This window comes from Nanorana parkeri, unplaced genomic scaffold, assembly GCF_000935625.1.
Source record: "Nanorana parkeri isolate BGI_ZX_2015 unplaced genomic scaffold, ASM93562v1 scaffold119, whole genome shotgun sequence".
In the NCBI taxonomy this organism is placed as follows: Eukaryota; Metazoa; Chordata; class Amphibia; order Anura; family Dicroglossidae; genus Nanorana; species Nanorana parkeri.
Genome location: NW_017306387.1, coordinates 1,566,729 through 1,586,506, shown reverse-complemented (window position 1 = coordinate 1,586,506; position 19,778 = coordinate 1,566,729). Strand labels below are relative to the sequence as shown.

Below are 19,778 nucleotides of genomic sequence, written 5' to 3'. Positions count from 1 at the left end.
GGGGGGGTTATGCCACTGCTAGTCTTTCTCCCAAAATACTACTTTCTTGGCTGTCTCCAACTTCAAATACTTTTGAGTCACTGACCTAAAACAGGTCAGCGCCTAAAGAAGGTATTGAAACTTTTGGAATACAAAAAACAAAGCCAGGGTAAGGTCAGTAGTCCTAATCTTTGTGCTAGACACATTTGTCAGTGAGTAAAACTGCTGAAGCCACTGGATCTGCACAACAGCAGGGAACTAGCACTTTCAAGTGGAGCAGTTGGCAATGGAAGCCCAAAATATTCTCAGTATAGTTTTTCTTTAAAAGGTGCCAACAGACCAAGCTCATTTAGGCATTCAATGCACTGGACTGCTGCAGGACTGGGTGTACATTAAGTGTCATCAATTTATGCCAGCATAACGCAGATTGTCTACAGCAGGTCCATACTGACCTAGTGGAGACACACTGCTATGCATAAGGTTGAGTGGGATTTAATCTGTCACTTGAATGTACGGTATTGTGAACCATGGAGGAAGATGGAGGGTATTTTGTGTCAGGCTGGCTCTTAGTGGGGTGATCTAAGATGGCATTTTTTCTGGTAGGAGTCTCCACCATCTGGTCCATGAGATCACTCCTCTGCCTATTGACTACATTACCTATATACTGACTTCAGGGCTCAAGGAGGTAAACACTGCCCTCGAAACAACTAAAAGGGGCAAGATCCAGAAATCACACTATATGCAGCACAATGGTATACTGCTCCATGATGTATGTCTAAGATTGTTATACTCCATGTCAGACCATCACAGAATATTGAGCATAACATATTCAGAAAGAAAAATTGAATTACATATTCAATTTGTCAAGAATTTGTGGCTTATGGCAACAATAGATGCCAAAAGCTGTGCCATCTGGTTACATTTGAAATGAATGCTGGTTAGAACTAGGAATCTGGATTAGTTTACAGAACTGATCCAATGCACTGTCACTAAAATATGGAAACTAACATCTTAATTTCAGGTAAATTTTATATTTCTCTTGAAAGAAGTACCAAGAGCAGGGATTGCACTGTCAGCACCACAGATGATGCCGTCATGTTCATTTACATGCAGAATATACTTCTCACCAGGGGAAGTATACAACAGACCTCACAAAAAGTTAGCCCCACACAATACACCTCACCAGAAGTTGGGGGTAGTTAATATACAACTCCAAGAGTTATGGGCACACATACAGCTGTATTAGAATTCAGGGTACACAATATACCTCACAAGGACTTCAGGACACACAAAATACCTAACTAGGAGCTGGGGCAATCAATATACCACTCCGGGAGTTAGGGAAACACAAGATACCTCACCAGAAGTTAGGAGCACACAAAATACATCTTTAAGAGTTAGGGGCACACAATACAGTTCTAATGGGATTCGGGGTACACAACATACCTCACCAGAACTTCAGGACACACAAAATACCTCACCAGGAGCTGGGGCACACAATGAACCTCAACAAGAGTTAGGGCACACAATACACCTAATGAAGAGTTGTCGGTACACAAGATACCTCACCAGGAGTTGTAGGCACAACAATATACCTTACCCAGAGTTAAGGACACACGCACAGTGCACCATTTTAGGTCTTACAAATTTGTAAGTATAGTTTCCCTGCCATTCTGTCTAAGCAATACTTTATTAAAATGGTTAACGGTACAGAGTAATTAAAAGTGATTACAGAGGATAAAGTTACAGAGTAAAGTCCATCTTCAGTTAGAACTGTTTCAAATTGGGTGGGGAAGGATTAGAATTTCTGTCATATTTTTATCCCTGTATGACGCCACAAAGGAAAGTCCCCCCCCCACACCTTTATGCCTGTGATACCAGGACAAGCAATATGGAGAATGGAAGTCATGAGGACAGAAAGGCAAAGAGCAATAACCTTTGAACCACTCCCTATTCTGCAAGAAGAAATGGCCTCCAATAAAGGCCAGACATCATTATTAACGTAGCAGATTTTCTTCCTTCCCAGTCCATCAAAAAAGGTTCAGACTGGAGCTTTATATGAAAAAAAAGTCCTATACTGTATCCGCTCCATATGCCAATGAAAATAGTACAATATACAGTTTCGTCGTAAATGAGTGGAAGAGATTCCTCCAGCATACTAGGTGCTATGCCAAAGGGCAGAGGGACAGTGTCTTGGCAAAAGGGTCCCCCTTTCCACGGATACTCACCCACGACTTCTTCCATCAAAGCTGGCTACAATCCCTTGAGGTCATGTACTCTTGTTCCCATGGGACTAGTACTGTGGTTCAGCAGCCAATTGCCGTGCTTGAGCAGTGTCACATGACAGGGGAAGTAATGTCACCACTCCCCGTAGCTTTTGACACTGGGGGTTTTAGTACTGGTTCTTATGGAGGAAGGAGTGGAGGGGGAAGTGCTAGCAAGATGAGTATCAGTAGTTGGGAGTCCGTTTGAAAAGACCTCTCACTTTGCTGCGAAGGGGCAAGATAACAGTGTCTCGCGGTGATATTTGCTAGAGCCAACTCATAGTTTTTTTATATTTACCTTTTTCATTGGCTATTTAGCAATTTTCGAGTAGCCAAAACAGCAGGAACAGCTTAAAATGATTTTGAATTTTCTTTCTCCACCATAAGCTCAAATGAAGTACACTCCACTCTTGACTATACATAAGAGATGACTGAATCCGTTTTTGGTTCTAGCTGTGCACAGATGAATCACAATATGCATACTTCTTTAAATGCACAAAGTCTGATTTGTGAAATTATCCTCCATTAGAGCAATTCAGGATTCCTATTAATCACCTGCATGAATAATGCAGACTATATAAATGAGTGCATGCAAGGTCGGACAGGGGCACTGGGGCCCACCAGAGGGAAGGAAAGTTGTAGTGCTGCACTGCATACAGCTGCAGATGTGGATTACTGTGAGTGGGTGTGGAAGTATTGCTGTTTATAAGAGCATTGTTTGACGGTTATAGGCCGACAAATTATAAAATGCCGCTATAATACAGCAGGACCCATGAGCCTAGATGAATACATTGGTTGCCACTGCTTTGCTCTCCAAAAATAACCAGCTACCTGTCATGTTGGTCCAGTGGAATTAAGAATCCACTGGATTAACATAATCTTTCAGAGTCCCTAACCTGGAACAAGTGCAAATGAGGAGTCCTAACTTTACATTGTCCGGGAATGTTACAAATGATTAAAGCCAATGCTAGCCAAACCTTACAGTGTTGAATGGGAAAGCTATCAACTTCTGTAAGCTTTTAAAATGCTGTGTTCCCGATGAGATTTTTTTTTTGTCAGACTGTAGACCCATAACCTGGACAAGAAGTGAGGGAAAATCTCACTGGAGATACAGAAAGCAATAGAAACGGTCTAACCCTTCCTCATGTTACCTAAAATAAAGGCTAGGGCGGGGAAGGGTATTTCCTATGTTCTGGTGGTGAAAACGACTTAATCATATTAATAAATGTCAGATTCACAAAAATAACTTTAGAAATCTAGAAGATTCAGTTTATTCTAAATATCTGCACCAGTAGAGTGTGCTCTGGAATGATAGGTATTTGCACAGTGTGCCCAATTGTGACGGCATATACTTTTAACATTAGTTTGCAGCATTTGTACCCTAAGGCCTAGAGAGTCGTGTCCTGCCAGACTGGTTGTTGTCTGTTGTCATGGGCACAGACAGAGGTTCTAAGGTTTCTTCCCTAGGGAAAAAAAAAAAGGAAGAGATTCTTACTGCCCCTGTGTCCCCATTGGGGTGAATTCCTCTTGCTTTCTGGTCTGACACACAAGATATATTCAGGAAGTGGGAAGCATTCAAGTTTTTCCCTTACTTTGTGTTATGTCGTACACTCATCAGTTAGAAATTTCACAAGATCGGAAATGCAAACCTTTAAATAGTTCTCCGAGTATAGGTTCATTATGGCTTACAAATGTATTAAACATAACCCATTGTTCTAAACGTAAGAGTTTTAATGTTAAGGAGGCTGTCCTACTGAAAATGCTAGTTGTCTCTGGTTATAACATTTTCTGAGCCACAGACCTGGAACTAGTATTGGGAAGTAAAGTCTGAACTCATGACATGTATACTTTTCCAAGTCAGTGGATCAGTGAATATTAAAGCCAGGTCAGTGGATCAGTGAATATTAAAGCCAGGTCAGTGGATCAGTGAATATTAAAGCCAGGTCAGTGGATCAGTGAATATTAAAGCCAGGTCAGTGGATCAGTAAATATTACAGCCATTGAATCAGATATATTATAAAAAAAAGGTATGGGGCACCACTTGCTAGATACACAAACATAATATAGAGATTCCTACACTAAGGGAATGTTGCTTCAATCCAATCTCCCGATTTTAACTCACTGTATAAATCGGTCTCATCTAGGATTTCAGATTTGATAATTTCTTCAATAACATCTTCCAGGGTAACAATTCCGAGCACCTCATAAAACGGGTCCCCTTCTCCTTCATTGTTCACCCTCTGTACAATCGCCAAGTGAGATTTACCTGCAGGAAGAAGAAAAAAAAAAAACATAGGACACTATGAGTCTATCACATTGCCATGATTTTCCTGTCACAGTTTTTAAAGGTGTAATCTAATGTTACCTATATCTCCTTCTGAAAATTATGCTGATGCAATTTTCCTCAACAATTTAAGTCCCTTTCCAGGAACAAGCATGCACACTAGGAATTCAGATTTCACTTCTCTCATAGCAGTACTTGTTCCTTGGCTCAGGAACCACAGGGACCAGAGATAGCCAGACAGATAGCGTTTTGAGAAAGAGGTCAACAAAAGCATTATCTTTCTCTCAGTATAGGTTTCCTTATATTATATAGTCACCAAATGAAGTATTCACATACAAAAAAAAAAAAAGAATTAGACAGAAGCTGCAGAAAACCTTTATACCAAATGCATACAGCCATTTATACCAGAGCAGCTCTTTTTACCAGTGCATACAACCATATAAAACCAAAACAAAATATGGATGGCCAAATTCCTTCCCATCTGAGCAAACAGTCTCGGGTACATAAGAGCTGGATACAAGAGATAAGCTACATTTAGGGTGAACGTGCATTTTATCATATAGCGGAGGAGTAGAACTAACCATGGACATGAGGTGATAGTTGCCCAATTCATTTGATTTTAGATCGTTCAGGTGACATTTCATGTATAGCTATCTTCCTAGGTGCCACCACCAACTGTCAGGAGTAAAGGCAGTTCAAAAAGGTCTCTTCCCAACATACAATTTCTAGATTGGCAGAGCATACCTGGCAGGTTTATGGACCAATCTGCAACACCCATTAGATTTTCCTGAGATAGTCAGATCATGCCTGCAACAACAGCCTTCTCGAATGCCTTTGGGAAACATAAGCACTGATGTACCTTTGTCTGAACAGAATCATCTAGGTTAGAGCCTATGCTTCTCTAGGGAGTTCCATTTTAAGGGTGCTTTCAATGCCAGAATAGCCAGCAAGTGTTCAATGGCATGTGTAAGGGAGTTCCAGAATAAAAGAAGGTGCTGGAGAAGTCTTAAAGGCAATAGAGTTACTACAGTAAATCAGATGAGGTGGTCATCTCCACAGCACTTGAAAGAATGCCTGGACATTTGAGAGGAGGAGGGAATTTAAGAAGAAGACTCTGTCAGAAAAGGAAAAAAACAAACAATAAAAAAGAAGAAATGCTCCGTGTATATAAAAGGACAAACAGTTCAAGGGTGAAATTTTGAAAAAACCCAGACTGTCCCCCCAGAAAATCAGGGTCATTTGGGACAGGTGGCAACTGTGGGGAAAACACTAAAAAATAAGAATTCACATTTTTTACAAGTTTATTTGCACAACCTTCAACCTTCTAGTGTTTAATAACTGCTTAATTGTCCTTTGAAATGATTCAAGTGAAAGTTGTAACAATAATTTTTTTTTTTTAAATGGAGGAAATACTATGCATATGCTTAGTTTTACTGACCAAGCTCCTTCTAAGTGTCAGCCGCTTTTGACAAAAGCAAAAAGTGGCTTGGGACAAAGGGAGGCATGTATGCCTCATTCCAGAATCTCCTTGGTTACCTTAGCCTTTCTGCTGCTCTGAAGTGCAGTCTAATCCCAGGTAATTACCAGCAAGTGGTAAAGTTGGAAAGCTTAGTAAAACGTATCAGAACAATTTAAGCACTATGAACACCATCAAGGTAGTACAAGAAAGATCCCATCAAGCTTACAGATCTTTGCAGCACCATGCCAGAACTGAAAGCCCATCTAAAAAAATCCGTGCCATGTATGGCATGGAACCAAAATAGCAGACATTTTGTTTTTTTTTATAAGTGGAGAAACAGAAATAATAAATTTGTCCACAAACCAGACAAAAATAATACTTTTCCAGGCTAATTTAGTGCAAGCATAAAATAAGTCCAGGAATGAAGAGCGCGCTTTCCAGCTGATATAAACAATAGAGCAGCACAATAAATATCATTTTCCCAGGGTCTGTCGTAAGTGGTTAAAAATTCCTGGTGAATGCTCTTTGCTGAAAGTTGAAATTCTTTAGCTATTCTCAGCTTGTGATCATTTAAAAGGAATTTTCCAAAGCAGGGTCTAATATTAGACTTAAAATGAAGTTTCCATTTCGCTCCAGTTATATTCTCACCAAAGTAACTGCTATATAATCTGATTGTCTTGGAGCCACTAATTTAAATGCAGATAGACATACTTTACATACCAGCTGAAGACCAAGAGATTTTCTATTGAAGGGAGATCAGGTTTAATTATTGATTCAATAGCTAAGACCATAAATATCTATCATGAAACTTTAAGTTGATGTTGAAAACAGATGTATAGAATAATTAAAATTAAGACACGAAAATAAAACTGAATGAAACAATGGTGGGAGCAGCACAATGGTGATGACTGGCTACACAAGATTAGCGGTGGGACAATCATTTTTGTGTAGACACCAACTGACCAATCCTTTACATGAGAATGATTGGTCAGAAATGTCTCCTGTTGCTGACAGACTAAAATGATCATCCCTAAATATGCTTAAACCTAGCATGATCAGATCATGACATTCTTATTTCTATGGGTAATTGTAGGTTACATTGCCATTGGCATTGCTGAAGGGAAAATGTTCTGCTAGCCCCAAGTGATTGCCAAATATTGGACTTGTCTGTCAAACCAATGTGATCCTTTTAGAAGACCGTAGCGTGCTGGGAAACCAGGAAGGCCCAAGTGACTATGACTAGATGACATCTTTTTGGCTCAAACATAGCATGGTATACCTACTGTCACTCTCACACCAAGCAGATCAGTTCTGGAAAACCACTTAGAAGCAATAGATTGCCAAGCAGGACTTCAATATTTTAAACATTGCTGGGTGGCGGTGATTCAAAGATAGGAGTCCCTAGTTGGGCCAAATAGCAGGGTACTTTAAATCCCTAATTAAAAGCGAAAATTGCACATTTTGTGCATATTATATATGGCATTTGCTTATTATATCATTGATTTAGCCAAAGCTAAAACTGCATTTGATGACCTCACAATTGCTCCTAATTACCCCCTTGTAAAATGTGATTAAATATCACATGTCCAAATTCAAGCAGGTTGCTAATGGTTGTTCTACATTCTCAGTTTCCTGCCTTACCCAGCACTTCACACTTCTCAGTGCAATGCAATATTTTAGCACAGTTGGCTGTACCATCCTCACCCAAGCAATGCTACAATGTGCTCTGTGAGAGAATTGTAAAACTCGGCTTCCCAGGGCAGAGAGCAAGCTGTGGAATTTTAGGGTGTGAATCATTGTATCATTTTATAATATTGCAAGTTATCTACACAGTCAGGAGTCATAATAAAAACCGCTCACAAGGCGTGTATATTGAAATAGTACCATGTACAATATGTGCCAAAGAGTCTTGGGTTACTACCATAACCTACAATGTGGATACGATTCAAAGCAGTCAGGTTTGCTCCAGATCCAAAGCAGCTGAATGAGCAAAGGATCGGAAAAATAATTCAGAGTACTAGGGGAAATTTTTCTATTTTCAAGCGCTCCTTAGTTTAGTCTCAAATCAATCAACAACCCATACTGCAAGGATTTTTAACAGGATATTTCAGATTCCTCTTTGTTTTATTATATGAATACAGCTATGTCCACAACAAAGACAGAATCAAATTCCTAGTAAATATATTCAGATTTGGAGCACAGAATTAGGTTAGTGCAGAGTGTCAATCAATGTCACAAATCATGCATATGTCTGCTTCTCTCAATGAGGATTCATCCACCTAGCACTGGCAAGGGGAGGTCTCAATTTTTTAGAGCTTCTAGTTCAGGAGGCAGAAAGTTTCACTTCCAGCAATATAAAAACACTGTACAAAACGATAACAGTCTGGTGATTTATTTAGTAAATTTGTGATTCTGTGTATGGCTTTGCCCAAAACACTAGACTACTAAAAATTGTATTGTGTATAAAAAGGCTAATTATATTGTAATGTATTAAGCATAAAAAAGGTTACATGCCAACAGAGAGATTCTAGAGATTACCAAGATTTTGTAATGTGACAATTTTGAGAATACAAAGATTTCTGAAATACTTGGACTGCAGCTCACTATTATTTTCATAATCGATTAGTTGTACAATTATTTTTCCAACTAATCGATTGGTTGTATTAAAAAAAATTCACTCTCCTTTTTTTTATAGCAATGCTCCCCCCTCCCGCTAACTTTATGTCTTTATACTTACCTTAGTAACCAGTCTGGTCCGCCTACCCCAGTCTAGTCTACCTATCTGCAGGAAGAAGTCTTATCCTTTTAAAGGCCTAAAAAGAAAAATGGCAAATAAAACCAAAATGCCACAAGGTTTAGGCCATAGCTCTTCTTTGGGTTGTATGCTTGTATGTGAAGTATAGACGGAACTCGATGGACTTGTGTCTTATTTCAGCCTGACTTACTGTGTAACTATTTAACTATGTAAGCAGGTACAAGGTGGTTTAGTTGGCATAGGGAGAGTGGTCAGTTGGGATACTGTTATTTGAAAGCACAGTTGCTCTTTTAGGCCCCATTCACATTGAGCGATTTGCAAGTCGCTCGATTTGCATTTTGCACGATATCACGCAAATGCTTGCATTGAGCAACCTATAATCGCGGCAAAATCCGCTCCAAAAAAGGTCCTGCTGTAGCGACGCACGACCCGCGACAGCGACGGACAGAGCCCCATTGAGATGCATTGGAGAGCGCTATCGCGCGGTAAATGGCCACGATATCGCGGGAATTACCGCGCGATAAATCGCTCAGTGTGAACGGGGCCTAAATCTTCCTGTTGGCGTTATGTACCCTAGTAAAGTTACGCCTGTTGCCCATCACATGTTGAACAGAGACACTAGCTTTATGTTAATGAGGCTGAAGACAGCCATATGATCCATTTCAGCAAATGCCACTAGACTGATTAAAACATCCACTAGTGGGGCACTTGTTTACAGGTCCACTTTGTAAAACACTGCAGTGTCCATAAGACTTTAAGAGGTCAGCTATACTTCCTTCCTATTCAGCAATGCCTGTGAGCTCCCTCACCACCACCATTTTTGCCCAGTCTTCTTCCAGGTTTTTCTGCCAAATTGATTAGTAATCCCAAGGTGACTCAACCCCCAAACAAGAGCACAGGAGTTATATTCATTCCGGCACCAAGGCATGTGTGACTCAGTGTACATTCAAAAGAAACATTATAGGTGGCAGGTAAAACATATTTATTGGAGAAAACAAATACAAGGTCCACAATAAAATCTTGCCTGGCAGCAGTTTCATACTAAGGGTATAGTTCCACTTTAAAGAGCAAAAAAAATAAAAAAATAAGGTCTCCCTCTTGCCACTTTATAATCTATTTTTGTACAGTTATGTAAGAGGTAATGTTAGCTTTAACTGTTAAAATACATTATCAAGGAGGTGAAATGAAAATGACTTCCTTACCAATACTTGCCAAATACTGATACCAATGTGGACAGATCCCATCAATTCAGTCTAGCTTGTGCAAAGATTATAAAGGCATACCAATGACCAAAGATCAATGTGCTCCAAAAATGGAGACTTGTTTACCAGACTAGGGTGTTTCTATATGGCAACTGCAGCACTATGTGAGACAACGTTTGGTAGTTGTATTGAGACACCCTAACCTTATCTAACCTACCCTAAATGCTAAAGCAATGATCAGTGACATGCCAATTACAGATATTTGGAAGTGTGTGTACAAAAAGGGCAAGACCCTGTTGGTATTCTCTTCGTGTTTTTAATCCATCAGTAGTTAAGAGATGTGAATATGTGTGATCTAACGAACAGGTAGGCGGCTTCCACAATCCAAAGGATCTCCACAATATCCTTGGCTTGACAGTGAACACAGTAGATGTAGAAATTGAAGTGCCACACCAATTACAGTGCAGATACAGGTTTATTCTATTAGGGTCAAAGAAGCCAACACATTTTGGGGGTTCAAAACACACCCCCTTCAGCAGGGCAGCTGGTCTGGTTGACAACTCAGTATAACTTTCAAGCTGCAGGGATTGTGGTCCATATTCATGATCTCTGAGCCCTGATGAAGGGGGTGTAGTTTGGACCCCCAAAACACATTGGCTTCTCTACTTCAATGTCTCCTGACCCCAATGGTATAAAAAAGTTGTATCTAGACTGTTTTAATTGGTGTGGTGTTTCACTTCCCACATCTACTGTGTACTGAAACAAGGATGAGGATGTAGTGCAAAAATTAGCAATGGCAGCTCTTATATTTTGACCGGGACAAAAAAAAAAAAAGTCTATAACTAGCCAGAAAACTGAAGCAGGCTCTTCAGCTTTGATGGGCAACATGGAAAATATGTCACCTCTGGTACATCATGGCAGGTTATGAACCAATCTCTGCCATTTCTATTATTTTGTAAACAGCATAGTAAATATATCAGAGGTTATTAAGCACAAAGCTTTCCAAGAGAGACTCAGGTGACTTAATATACACAGCTTAGAGGGGAGTAAAAGGGGGGGATGTGATGGAAACATTTAAGTACATTAAAAGGTTTCAACAGATTCAAAGGGGATAATTTTCAGAACAAAGAAAATTAAAAAGAGTGCCAGACACGTAAAACCTTTTAGCGAACATCCTAGTAGGATTTATAGAAACTGTGTGTACAGCTCAGTGTTTCAATGTGCCAGTTGCAACTCTTCCAAATATTCACTCTTGTTTAATACACACAAGGCCATTTGATTAATAGGAAAGGCCACCAACATCTGGAAGTGCTTTTCCATGAAGTGAATGGACACTCCTGCAAGCACCAGGAAGTTTTCCGGAAGCCAAAATGTTTCACTTTAATGGCAACATCCGGCTTCAAAAACATGAAGGGTGATCACAAAGCCCTTCAGTGATGCAATGGATACAAATGCAACAATTCAAAACAATGCTATATTAGCTTTTATTAGAACATGTAGGAAAGGTTTTAAAAATTAAGTGACACATACACTTAAATATGAGTTGGTGGATTCCAAAATAACGACTGAATAGACTTCCATTCTTTGACAGACTAAATCCAAAATAAAAATCACAGGGATATAATGAATCATACATTTGTGGGCAGAAACCTAACCCACATATCTACGATTTACTATATCCCTGTGATCCTTAATGGACAATAAATCACACATATATGCTGAGGATACAGAGATGAATGTGCACTACCTGTGGATGACAATCAGATTGAGATCTCCATCGTGAGACCTACATTGGACATACATTAAGATTTGACTGGTTGCACTTTCACACATAAACCTTTACATCACATCTTAAATATACAATCCCATCAAACAATAAAGCACAAGACACTGAAAGGTATAGTATCATATGACAAGAGACTGCAATTTCACCCAGAAATAGTATAAAAACCTTAAGCTGACCTCCAAGTATAACATTTTGTGTGCACTTATATTTATCCAGCTTGGCCCAATGTAATTATGGATATATCATATCGGATTGGTTGCTGGGTGTCCTCTAAAGCACTGTGGTAGCCGGAGTCACTACAGAGCTGGCCACCATCTCCTGGGTCCCTGTAAGGTGTTGTGCGAAGTGGCTTTCCCTCTGCTCTGAAACAGAGGGTCACTTGCACAGTGGCCATTTAGAGAACACCTAGCATTTTTATCAATGAATACAAGGCATTCTCTTATTGGACATGGGGTGATGCTGTCACCATCCACCCTTGTTCAATCAGAGAACACCTTGTATTCATTGAAAAAAATACTAGGCGAATGGCTATGAATGGAATGAGCGAATGAACCCCTGTTTTTTCAGAGCAGAAAACTGGTCGTGCAGCAGAGTACTGGCACAGAAAAGATTGCGGCCAGCACTGTAGCAGCTCTGGCTACCACACGGATTTACAGGATCCCCAGCAGCCAATCAGATATGACATATGCATACTTACACTGGGCCAAGCCTGGTCAATGCAAGTGTTATAACTGGAGTTCAGCTTTAGTAAATCTGGTTGCAATGTATTGCATGACATTCAGAATAAAAAGGTAATAGTAGGATTTGCCTTTATAACAATAATATTTAATTGACATCACTACCCATTTAAAGTGTTATTAAACCCTAAAATGTTATTAGCTATAACAACAGCTAACATCAGCACCTGGTCTGCTGCTTTATCTTCTTTGACATATTGCATGTCTTCCTAATTCAGCTGTAACAAGCTCACTGCTACGGGTTTCCTGTTTCAGGGTGGCTCCATTGCCTTTTCGGAGTCTATGGAGCCAACCTTGCATGCACGCTCCCGGCTTATAGTCTCTGCGCTGTGTGCATCAGCACAAACACACAGCACTGAAGCCTTGGGATAGCAGGCCCCTGCGTCCCCCACCTCCACATTAATTGGAGACTTTACCATCCTAAGGGACAGGCCACATGTGATGTCCCCGCTATGCTCTCTCCCCGATAGGAAGTTCGAGGAAGCAGCAAGGAAGGAGGGCAGACACAGGGGCACGCAGCAGCTTCATAATTAATAAACTGAGTCATTGGGCAAAAATATAATTGATTTACTGGAGAAGGTTAGTTTGGCCCATAGGAATGTAATACTGTCAAAATCTGTTAGAGCTTTCTACTACTATAAAGAGCTCTGGGCATTTTCTTAACCCTTGCAATGGGGCTACCCTCACACTGCAAGTATTAGGTGCTCGTTTTGGTCTGTCTAAATGGCAGACAGAGGGTGGGTCACTGACCAAGCTTTAATGCTCAAATGCAATTATTTAAAAAAAAAAAGTGAGGTCACTGACTTGCCTATAATTTGGAACAATTGTATGGATCAGAAGGCTGGCTAGACAGAAAAGACACATTTATCTTTTCACTCGGAACTCAAGCTTTAATGGAAATCTGAGTAGGAAATATCTAGGCTACCAAAGCTGACCTTCCTAAAATGCATGTTACCTGCCTTCCTCTAGCTAATATTTTTAAATAACCAGCATGTATAAAGTACAGTCAGAACTCCTGATGCAGGTCACCGATTCAGAAAGCATTGGAAGAATTGGATTGGTAGGACAGGCAAGTAGTATTTCCGTCAGGATAGCTCAGCAGTGACAGTATATACATGCCTCTTGGTACATGTTTCCTAAATATAGACTGAGAGAACATGGGAAGACCATCTACATTTTTTGGAAAAGTGTCCTCATCCTACTTCATCTGTGTTCAATGTAACTGTACTTCAAGGTTTTTAAAATTAGCCAAAGAGTAATGCCTTGAGAAAAATAATAATATATGAGCACAACTATAACGGCAAATTCGCAACAGCCGCTGCGCTAAACACGATGCCAGACACAGTAGGTACCATAACTGTGACTGCTGATGTCTATTCAATTTGTCTAGAGGCAAAGAAGGTGATCACGTTTACAGAGATATGATATTCCCAATGTGGGATGCGATCCTGACACATCGCACTATGTACTAAGTTCCATTGGCCCAATTGATGTCTGGGTAATTGAAGTCACCCATCACGACTACATTAGAGTTATTTGGGTAGAACTCTATTGACATGTCACAAGTGGGGTACAGCAGGGTACTAGGTGGTTGTTCGGAATCGCATCCTGCTGCGCTGGAGAAAAAAAAGAAGGAGTACAGCATGCTGTACTTTTTTCACCACCACCTTTTAATCGCATTGCGGCAGTGTGAAGCAAACTGCCTTGTCTTGCATTGGGGCTGAACTGGAAACAGCGGCATGAGTAGCCCCAAAGCATATGGTCTGAATCGACCCTTAGGAAAACCACTTGGTCCATTGTGCAGTTGTTGTGTTTTAAACAGGATTTAAGACATACTGTCTTATTATTGGCTAGAGTGTATTGACAAAACTAAAATTGGCTACTTTTTAAAGCCAAGGTGCTTTGGGTGTGTGTGTGGGTGGGTGTGTGTGGGTGTGTGTAAACTTGATGTTAGCTATAGGGTTCTACAAACAGGCTTTTTTCCCCCTCTCAACACAGCAGCTAAGAATAGGCAGGCAAATATGCATAAAAAGGAACCTAGTGCTCCATCTGCTGGCTGGGAATTTATATGTAAAATATTTTGGCTCAGTATTTCATACTTCTCTGGCTACAAACAATTTTTTTTTTAGTCTTGAGTATACTAAAGAATAAAATATAAAATACACTATACATTTCTATTTAAAGTGAGCAGCTTATACGGAAGTGAGAGTTGGCCCTTTGGAAGCTCACTTTCCCCACAACTATTGTAATTTGGAAAAAGAAGGGTTGTTAAGGAACTGAACTCTGTTTTACCTGACATTGCAGAGAGCCAATAACAAAAACAAAATCCACTGATAGCTTCGTTTAGGGCTTAGAACAGCTCTGATAGAGGAGGTGAGCGTGGTTCAAATTCCGGTGTCAGATCTCACTAGGACCTTGCTCAAGTAATTTTATCTCCCAGAAGCATTAACTTCTATAAGGTTACATCACTGAAATACTGGTCTGGTAATTCACCTTTTATTTAGGATAAGAACATTCTATATGAACATTAAATGCTGTCAGCAGGGCATATCAAATCAATAAGAAATTTTATTTTACTGGAAATACCTTCGGTTCTAGCAGATAAACTATAAACTCAAAAGGGAAGCATTATTATTTCAAATTGTCAGTCTTAAGAAGTATCTGTAGTCAAAAACTAAAAATAAATGCACATTTCTATATTGAATTTATACACGTTCTATCCCACTACTAATAACCATATTGATCTAGAAGTTTGCAAACATACTTATTGAAGATGCCCATAGGATGCAATTCCTCCATGCACTGACATAATTTCACTCAGCCCTGTGAATATGCAATTCCTTGTGTCACCACTCTAAGCCTGCCGTCTGATCTTCCCACAATGTAACATAATCATTGCTTGCTAGAAGCAATGCATGATGGGCTGTATAGCCTTAAGAAAGGTCAGATTGAATCACATCAAGCAGCAGGGAAAGAGATGCAAGGCACACTGGGAATCCAGAAAGTTGTTGAAAGTGATGGGCAGATAGAAGGCAGCACTTACTACGTAAAATGTATTTTTTTTTTTTAAAGCTTTGATTACATTTGCTTTGATTATCAAAAACTCTAGTATGTATTTCTATTACAATGCTGATGTTACAACAGGATAGTATATGCTGGGGCTTTGACACAATAGGTACCATAACTGTGACTGCTGATGTCTATTCAATTTGTCTAGAGGCAAAGAAGGTGATCACGTTTACATATTCCCAATGTGGGATAAGACCCTTTAGGCCACAAATGTCTATATCATATGGGGGGGGGCTTTAGCATTGTGAAAATATCTGTCATTTGGTAATGTGGGGGGTCAATTAATCTGTGTATATAACTGGCAATAGTATACAGAAAAGATCCTTTCACTGTGCAGTTAGTGGAACTGTAAGGTCTTGTACACGAGACTGAAGAAATCGGACACTAGCATTGTGTTCCTAACACAATTTCACACAAAAAAGTGGCCTACTGCCTTCAAATACACCCACGTGCATAAAAAAGTATATTGAGATGTCTGAGCATTGGTACTGTAGCTCCTGTTTTTATACCAGAACCACAAGTACCTTAACATTTCTAGCTAAAGCCAGACTCAAAATGGAAGCTCAAACAAGTACATCTAAACATACTAAAAAGTACAGAGTATCTGTATATAGTAGCCATGCGAAAAGACTAATACAGGACTGTAATAAGATAAGAATGGGAGTCAAAGATTGTGCCATATGAGTGACAACCACTGGGAAATGGACTGGGCAGGTTGTAAACTTGTACTCTGTAGCCTGCCATTGACAACATTCTTCTAGAAATGCCAGTTTCCTAACTGTCTTTGGTTTCAAAATTCTCAGTCACTGGCCTGGAACAAGTATGCATCAATTGAAGTCAGGGAGATATCAGAATTCCTGTCCGGCATACTTGTTTTGGTTACTAGCAGTACCAAACAACTTACAGTTTCAGCAATGGCAGCCTACATATTTCCTTTACCGCAGGTTTTCTAAAATAATCTTTCACCACGCATATCACTCTACAATGACCAGTCTCTTAAGAGAGTGTAATTGGTCCTGATAGGAGGATCACAGCCCTGATGTAAGACCAGGGGAAGCAGAAACACAACATAGGGAATAGGAAAACAGCACTGATGCATGACATGGGACACAGATTCCCCATTAGCCTTCATCATCTGATACACAATGTATATTGTCTTTTAAAAGGGTAATAAGAGGGCCTTCTACATGTGGCCATGTTAACATAGTCCATCCAAAAGGTAGCACCAAAATTGTTTCCTAGTAAAAGTAACGGTCACAAGAAAAAAGAAAGCCACTACATGTTCAATGCTGGCACCTTGGGGTACCTGTGCTCTGATTAAATGGCAGGCCATTTAAAAAGGGACAAATCTCAAGCGTTTCCTGGTACAGTCAAGACTTGCCTGATCTCACCAGCCCGGTCATATATTTGTATTGTACAATCACCATGATTGGCTTGCCCCAATGGCTAACTGGAATGTGTCGCTTTAAGGACTCAGATTCTGAAACAGCATTCAACATATATGGTGAACATACAAAGAATGTACATATGTAGGCAAGTGAAATATGGATGTCATTGAGAATCGACTCTTTCCATTTGTTCATAATTATTATGAGAAGAGACTTTCTTATGTCTTTTCCCATAATTACTAGAGAAAGGTCCTCAACTCTAGGGTGGTCTGTCATGATGGGATGTTTGCATAAGGAGTAAGCAATGGAAACTGTATCATAACCGAAGACATGGAGAACATATAAGAGATAAAATAAATGGAAATTGCTCTCCCACGAGACAGGTACCAGGGAAAATACTTGTACACTGTTCACAGACAGTCACTTCTTCCTAAATAAAGTTCAGCTGCAGACCGCAGTCTCCCAAGGTCACGGTGCCCATTCTTTCCATTCATCTTACACGTGAATTCCAAGATGACTCTTTGCTGCGAGCAGTGGGAGGATCATAAGTAAAAATGATGGCTTCTACTCAAGTCATTACAGAATCCAACATATTTCATATGACATTTGTGTACTGGCTTTATCTAGATAGAATTAGGAGTTTGGCTTAATTTCTGCTTTTTCAGCTAGGTTTTAATAAAATGTACTGTGTTAATTTCCCTAAAATATCTGTCCTGCGGATGAATTCACAAAGGCTAAATAAAAGCAAATGTGGTGCTTCTTAGCCATAACTTTTCAAAGTGCCTAAAACATAAAATCGACGAGAAATTCTCTCTACGATATCTGGGACGGCTCTAAAATGCTCAACACAAGCAGAATCATGGAAAAGGGCAACTTAAAACTAGTAGTCCCTAGCCTGAGAAATCACAAACTGTAGTCAATTTACAATACCCTTTACAGCAGACACTTATTTGTTTTCTATTGGTAGAATTCAGGTCAAGCTTTTTCATACACTAAGGCCACCAGAGACTTCAGAGTGATCAAACTTACATCTATGTCTCCTACCGAGTTCCTACACATAAAATGTCTAATCACTTCTCCATCACCCATCCTAAGGAGGATTGCCCAGCTGGTTTTGTTTGTGACCCATAGACCTAGTTATAACCCCTTTCAGCTGTTTATGTTTTGGGGGATTTCGCCCATAAAACTCCCCCATAAAACTCATGAAGGGAAATCCCTCTAAAGAAAAGGGAACTCCCCGGTGGTCAGCAGGGTCACCAGCACTAGTGTCCCCTTTGAAAGATTTAGCATCTATTCCTGTTCTGATGACTACTTTTTCTTTCACTTTTACCCTCTGTGTTTACAGTCACCAGGACAAACAGAGAATCTCTCTAACGGAGATACCGCCAGCAATAAAAACATGACATGTTTTAATCCCTTTCCGCTCTATCCAAAATGAAAAAAAAGTTTTGGCTTCAGTTGCGCTTTAAGGTCTGTGGGCACCTTGTGGAAATTGACAGATCATCACTTTTAAAAAAAATGGTTTACCATCACTTGCCTACGGTGTAGTTACGCTTCACACAGTAGTCACTGTATAAATGATGCACATCCATCTAACAGAATGTGCACCCATGAAAAGCTTTAGAACCAAAATATGTTCACATTTTAAATCTACTGCAGTCAAACACACAAAAATAATGAATGGCAAAGAATTTATGGCATCTCATATGTGTACAAGCTCAAATTCCCACACTAGTATATTTTTGGAAACCAATAACATGAATGAAAATTATGCTACCTATATTAAGATACAGAGAATACTTGGTATTTTATTTATTTATTTTGCAAAAAAGGCTTAGACCTAAAAAATATGACCATACTTGTACATACATCCCATACATCTATGTACATTAGTGAGTGTTTAAAATATGCATAGATGATGCTGGTCCAACCCATACCCTTTAATACTTTACTGTAATGGTAACTGCATTAATTAAGAGTTTGAGTTGGGGGGCTTATCTTGACTTTTATAGGAAGAGTCAAGATGTGCACAGTTACATAATTAGTCAGGTTGAAAAAGACACAAGCCCATCAAGTTTAACCTATAGAGAAAAGAAAGACAGAAAAAAGAAAACCTCCTTAAACCGAAGCCTGTGCCCACAGTTACCAAGAGTTGATCCATGGTTCAATTTGCTCCAACAGGGGGGGGGGGAACCTTCCGGATCCCATAAGGCAATCGGATATTCCCTGAATAAGCAATCAATCTCTGGTGTTTCTTTATGTTTATATCTAATAAAATGTTAATATAAATAAATGTGTCAGGATCTCCATATCTGCTAATCATTATGAAATACAGCTTTCACTGAAGGTAACTTCTATTGATACAGCTTTCTTCCCTCACATGCTCTGTTTGCCCAGGTTCCCTTTAAAAATGAAAACTCAGTTTTGGATAAACTGCCCTTTGAAGTATAATTAAATGCTTGTTTTGTTTGCATATAGTAGATATGTGCAAAAACACTAAACTAAAAAATAAAAGTTACCAAAAAAGGTAATTACTTACCCGATCTCCCGTCTGAAAAGCTGGAGCTTCTCGAGGTGGCTGTGCAGGATGATGGGGGGCGCATGCGCAATAGAGATCTTCGGCGGGAAGAAGAGGAGACACACAGTGAAGGTGAATGCACGCAGCCGGGAGCATGCACGTCAGACAGACGTGGGGCACAGAAGACACAGCAGTCAGCGCTGGATCACAGACCGGCACCAGCGCTGGAAGGACTGCTGAAAACTACTGGATAAAAGAAGAAGTCGATCGGATCAAGAGGCATCATTTAAGGTAAGTCCTTAAACCAGCATGGGGGGGGGGGGGGGGGGTGGGGGGT

General features: G+C 39.9%; 1 protein-coding gene across 1 annotated transcript in view; it reads right to left on the bottom strand.

Annotated features, from left to right (window-relative positions):
* The window catches only part of CNNM2 (cyclin and CBS domain divalent metal cation transport mediator 2), a 117,696-nt gene that overhangs the window by 18,878 nt on the left and 79,040 nt on the right, over positions 1-19,778 (bottom strand). Inside the window, exon 3 of the mRNA XM_018553397.1 lies at positions 4,366-4,509. Coding sequence (XP_018408899.1) covers positions 4,366-4,509 — 144 coding nt within the window. The remainder of the gene's footprint in view (positions 1-4,365; positions 4,510-19,778) is intronic.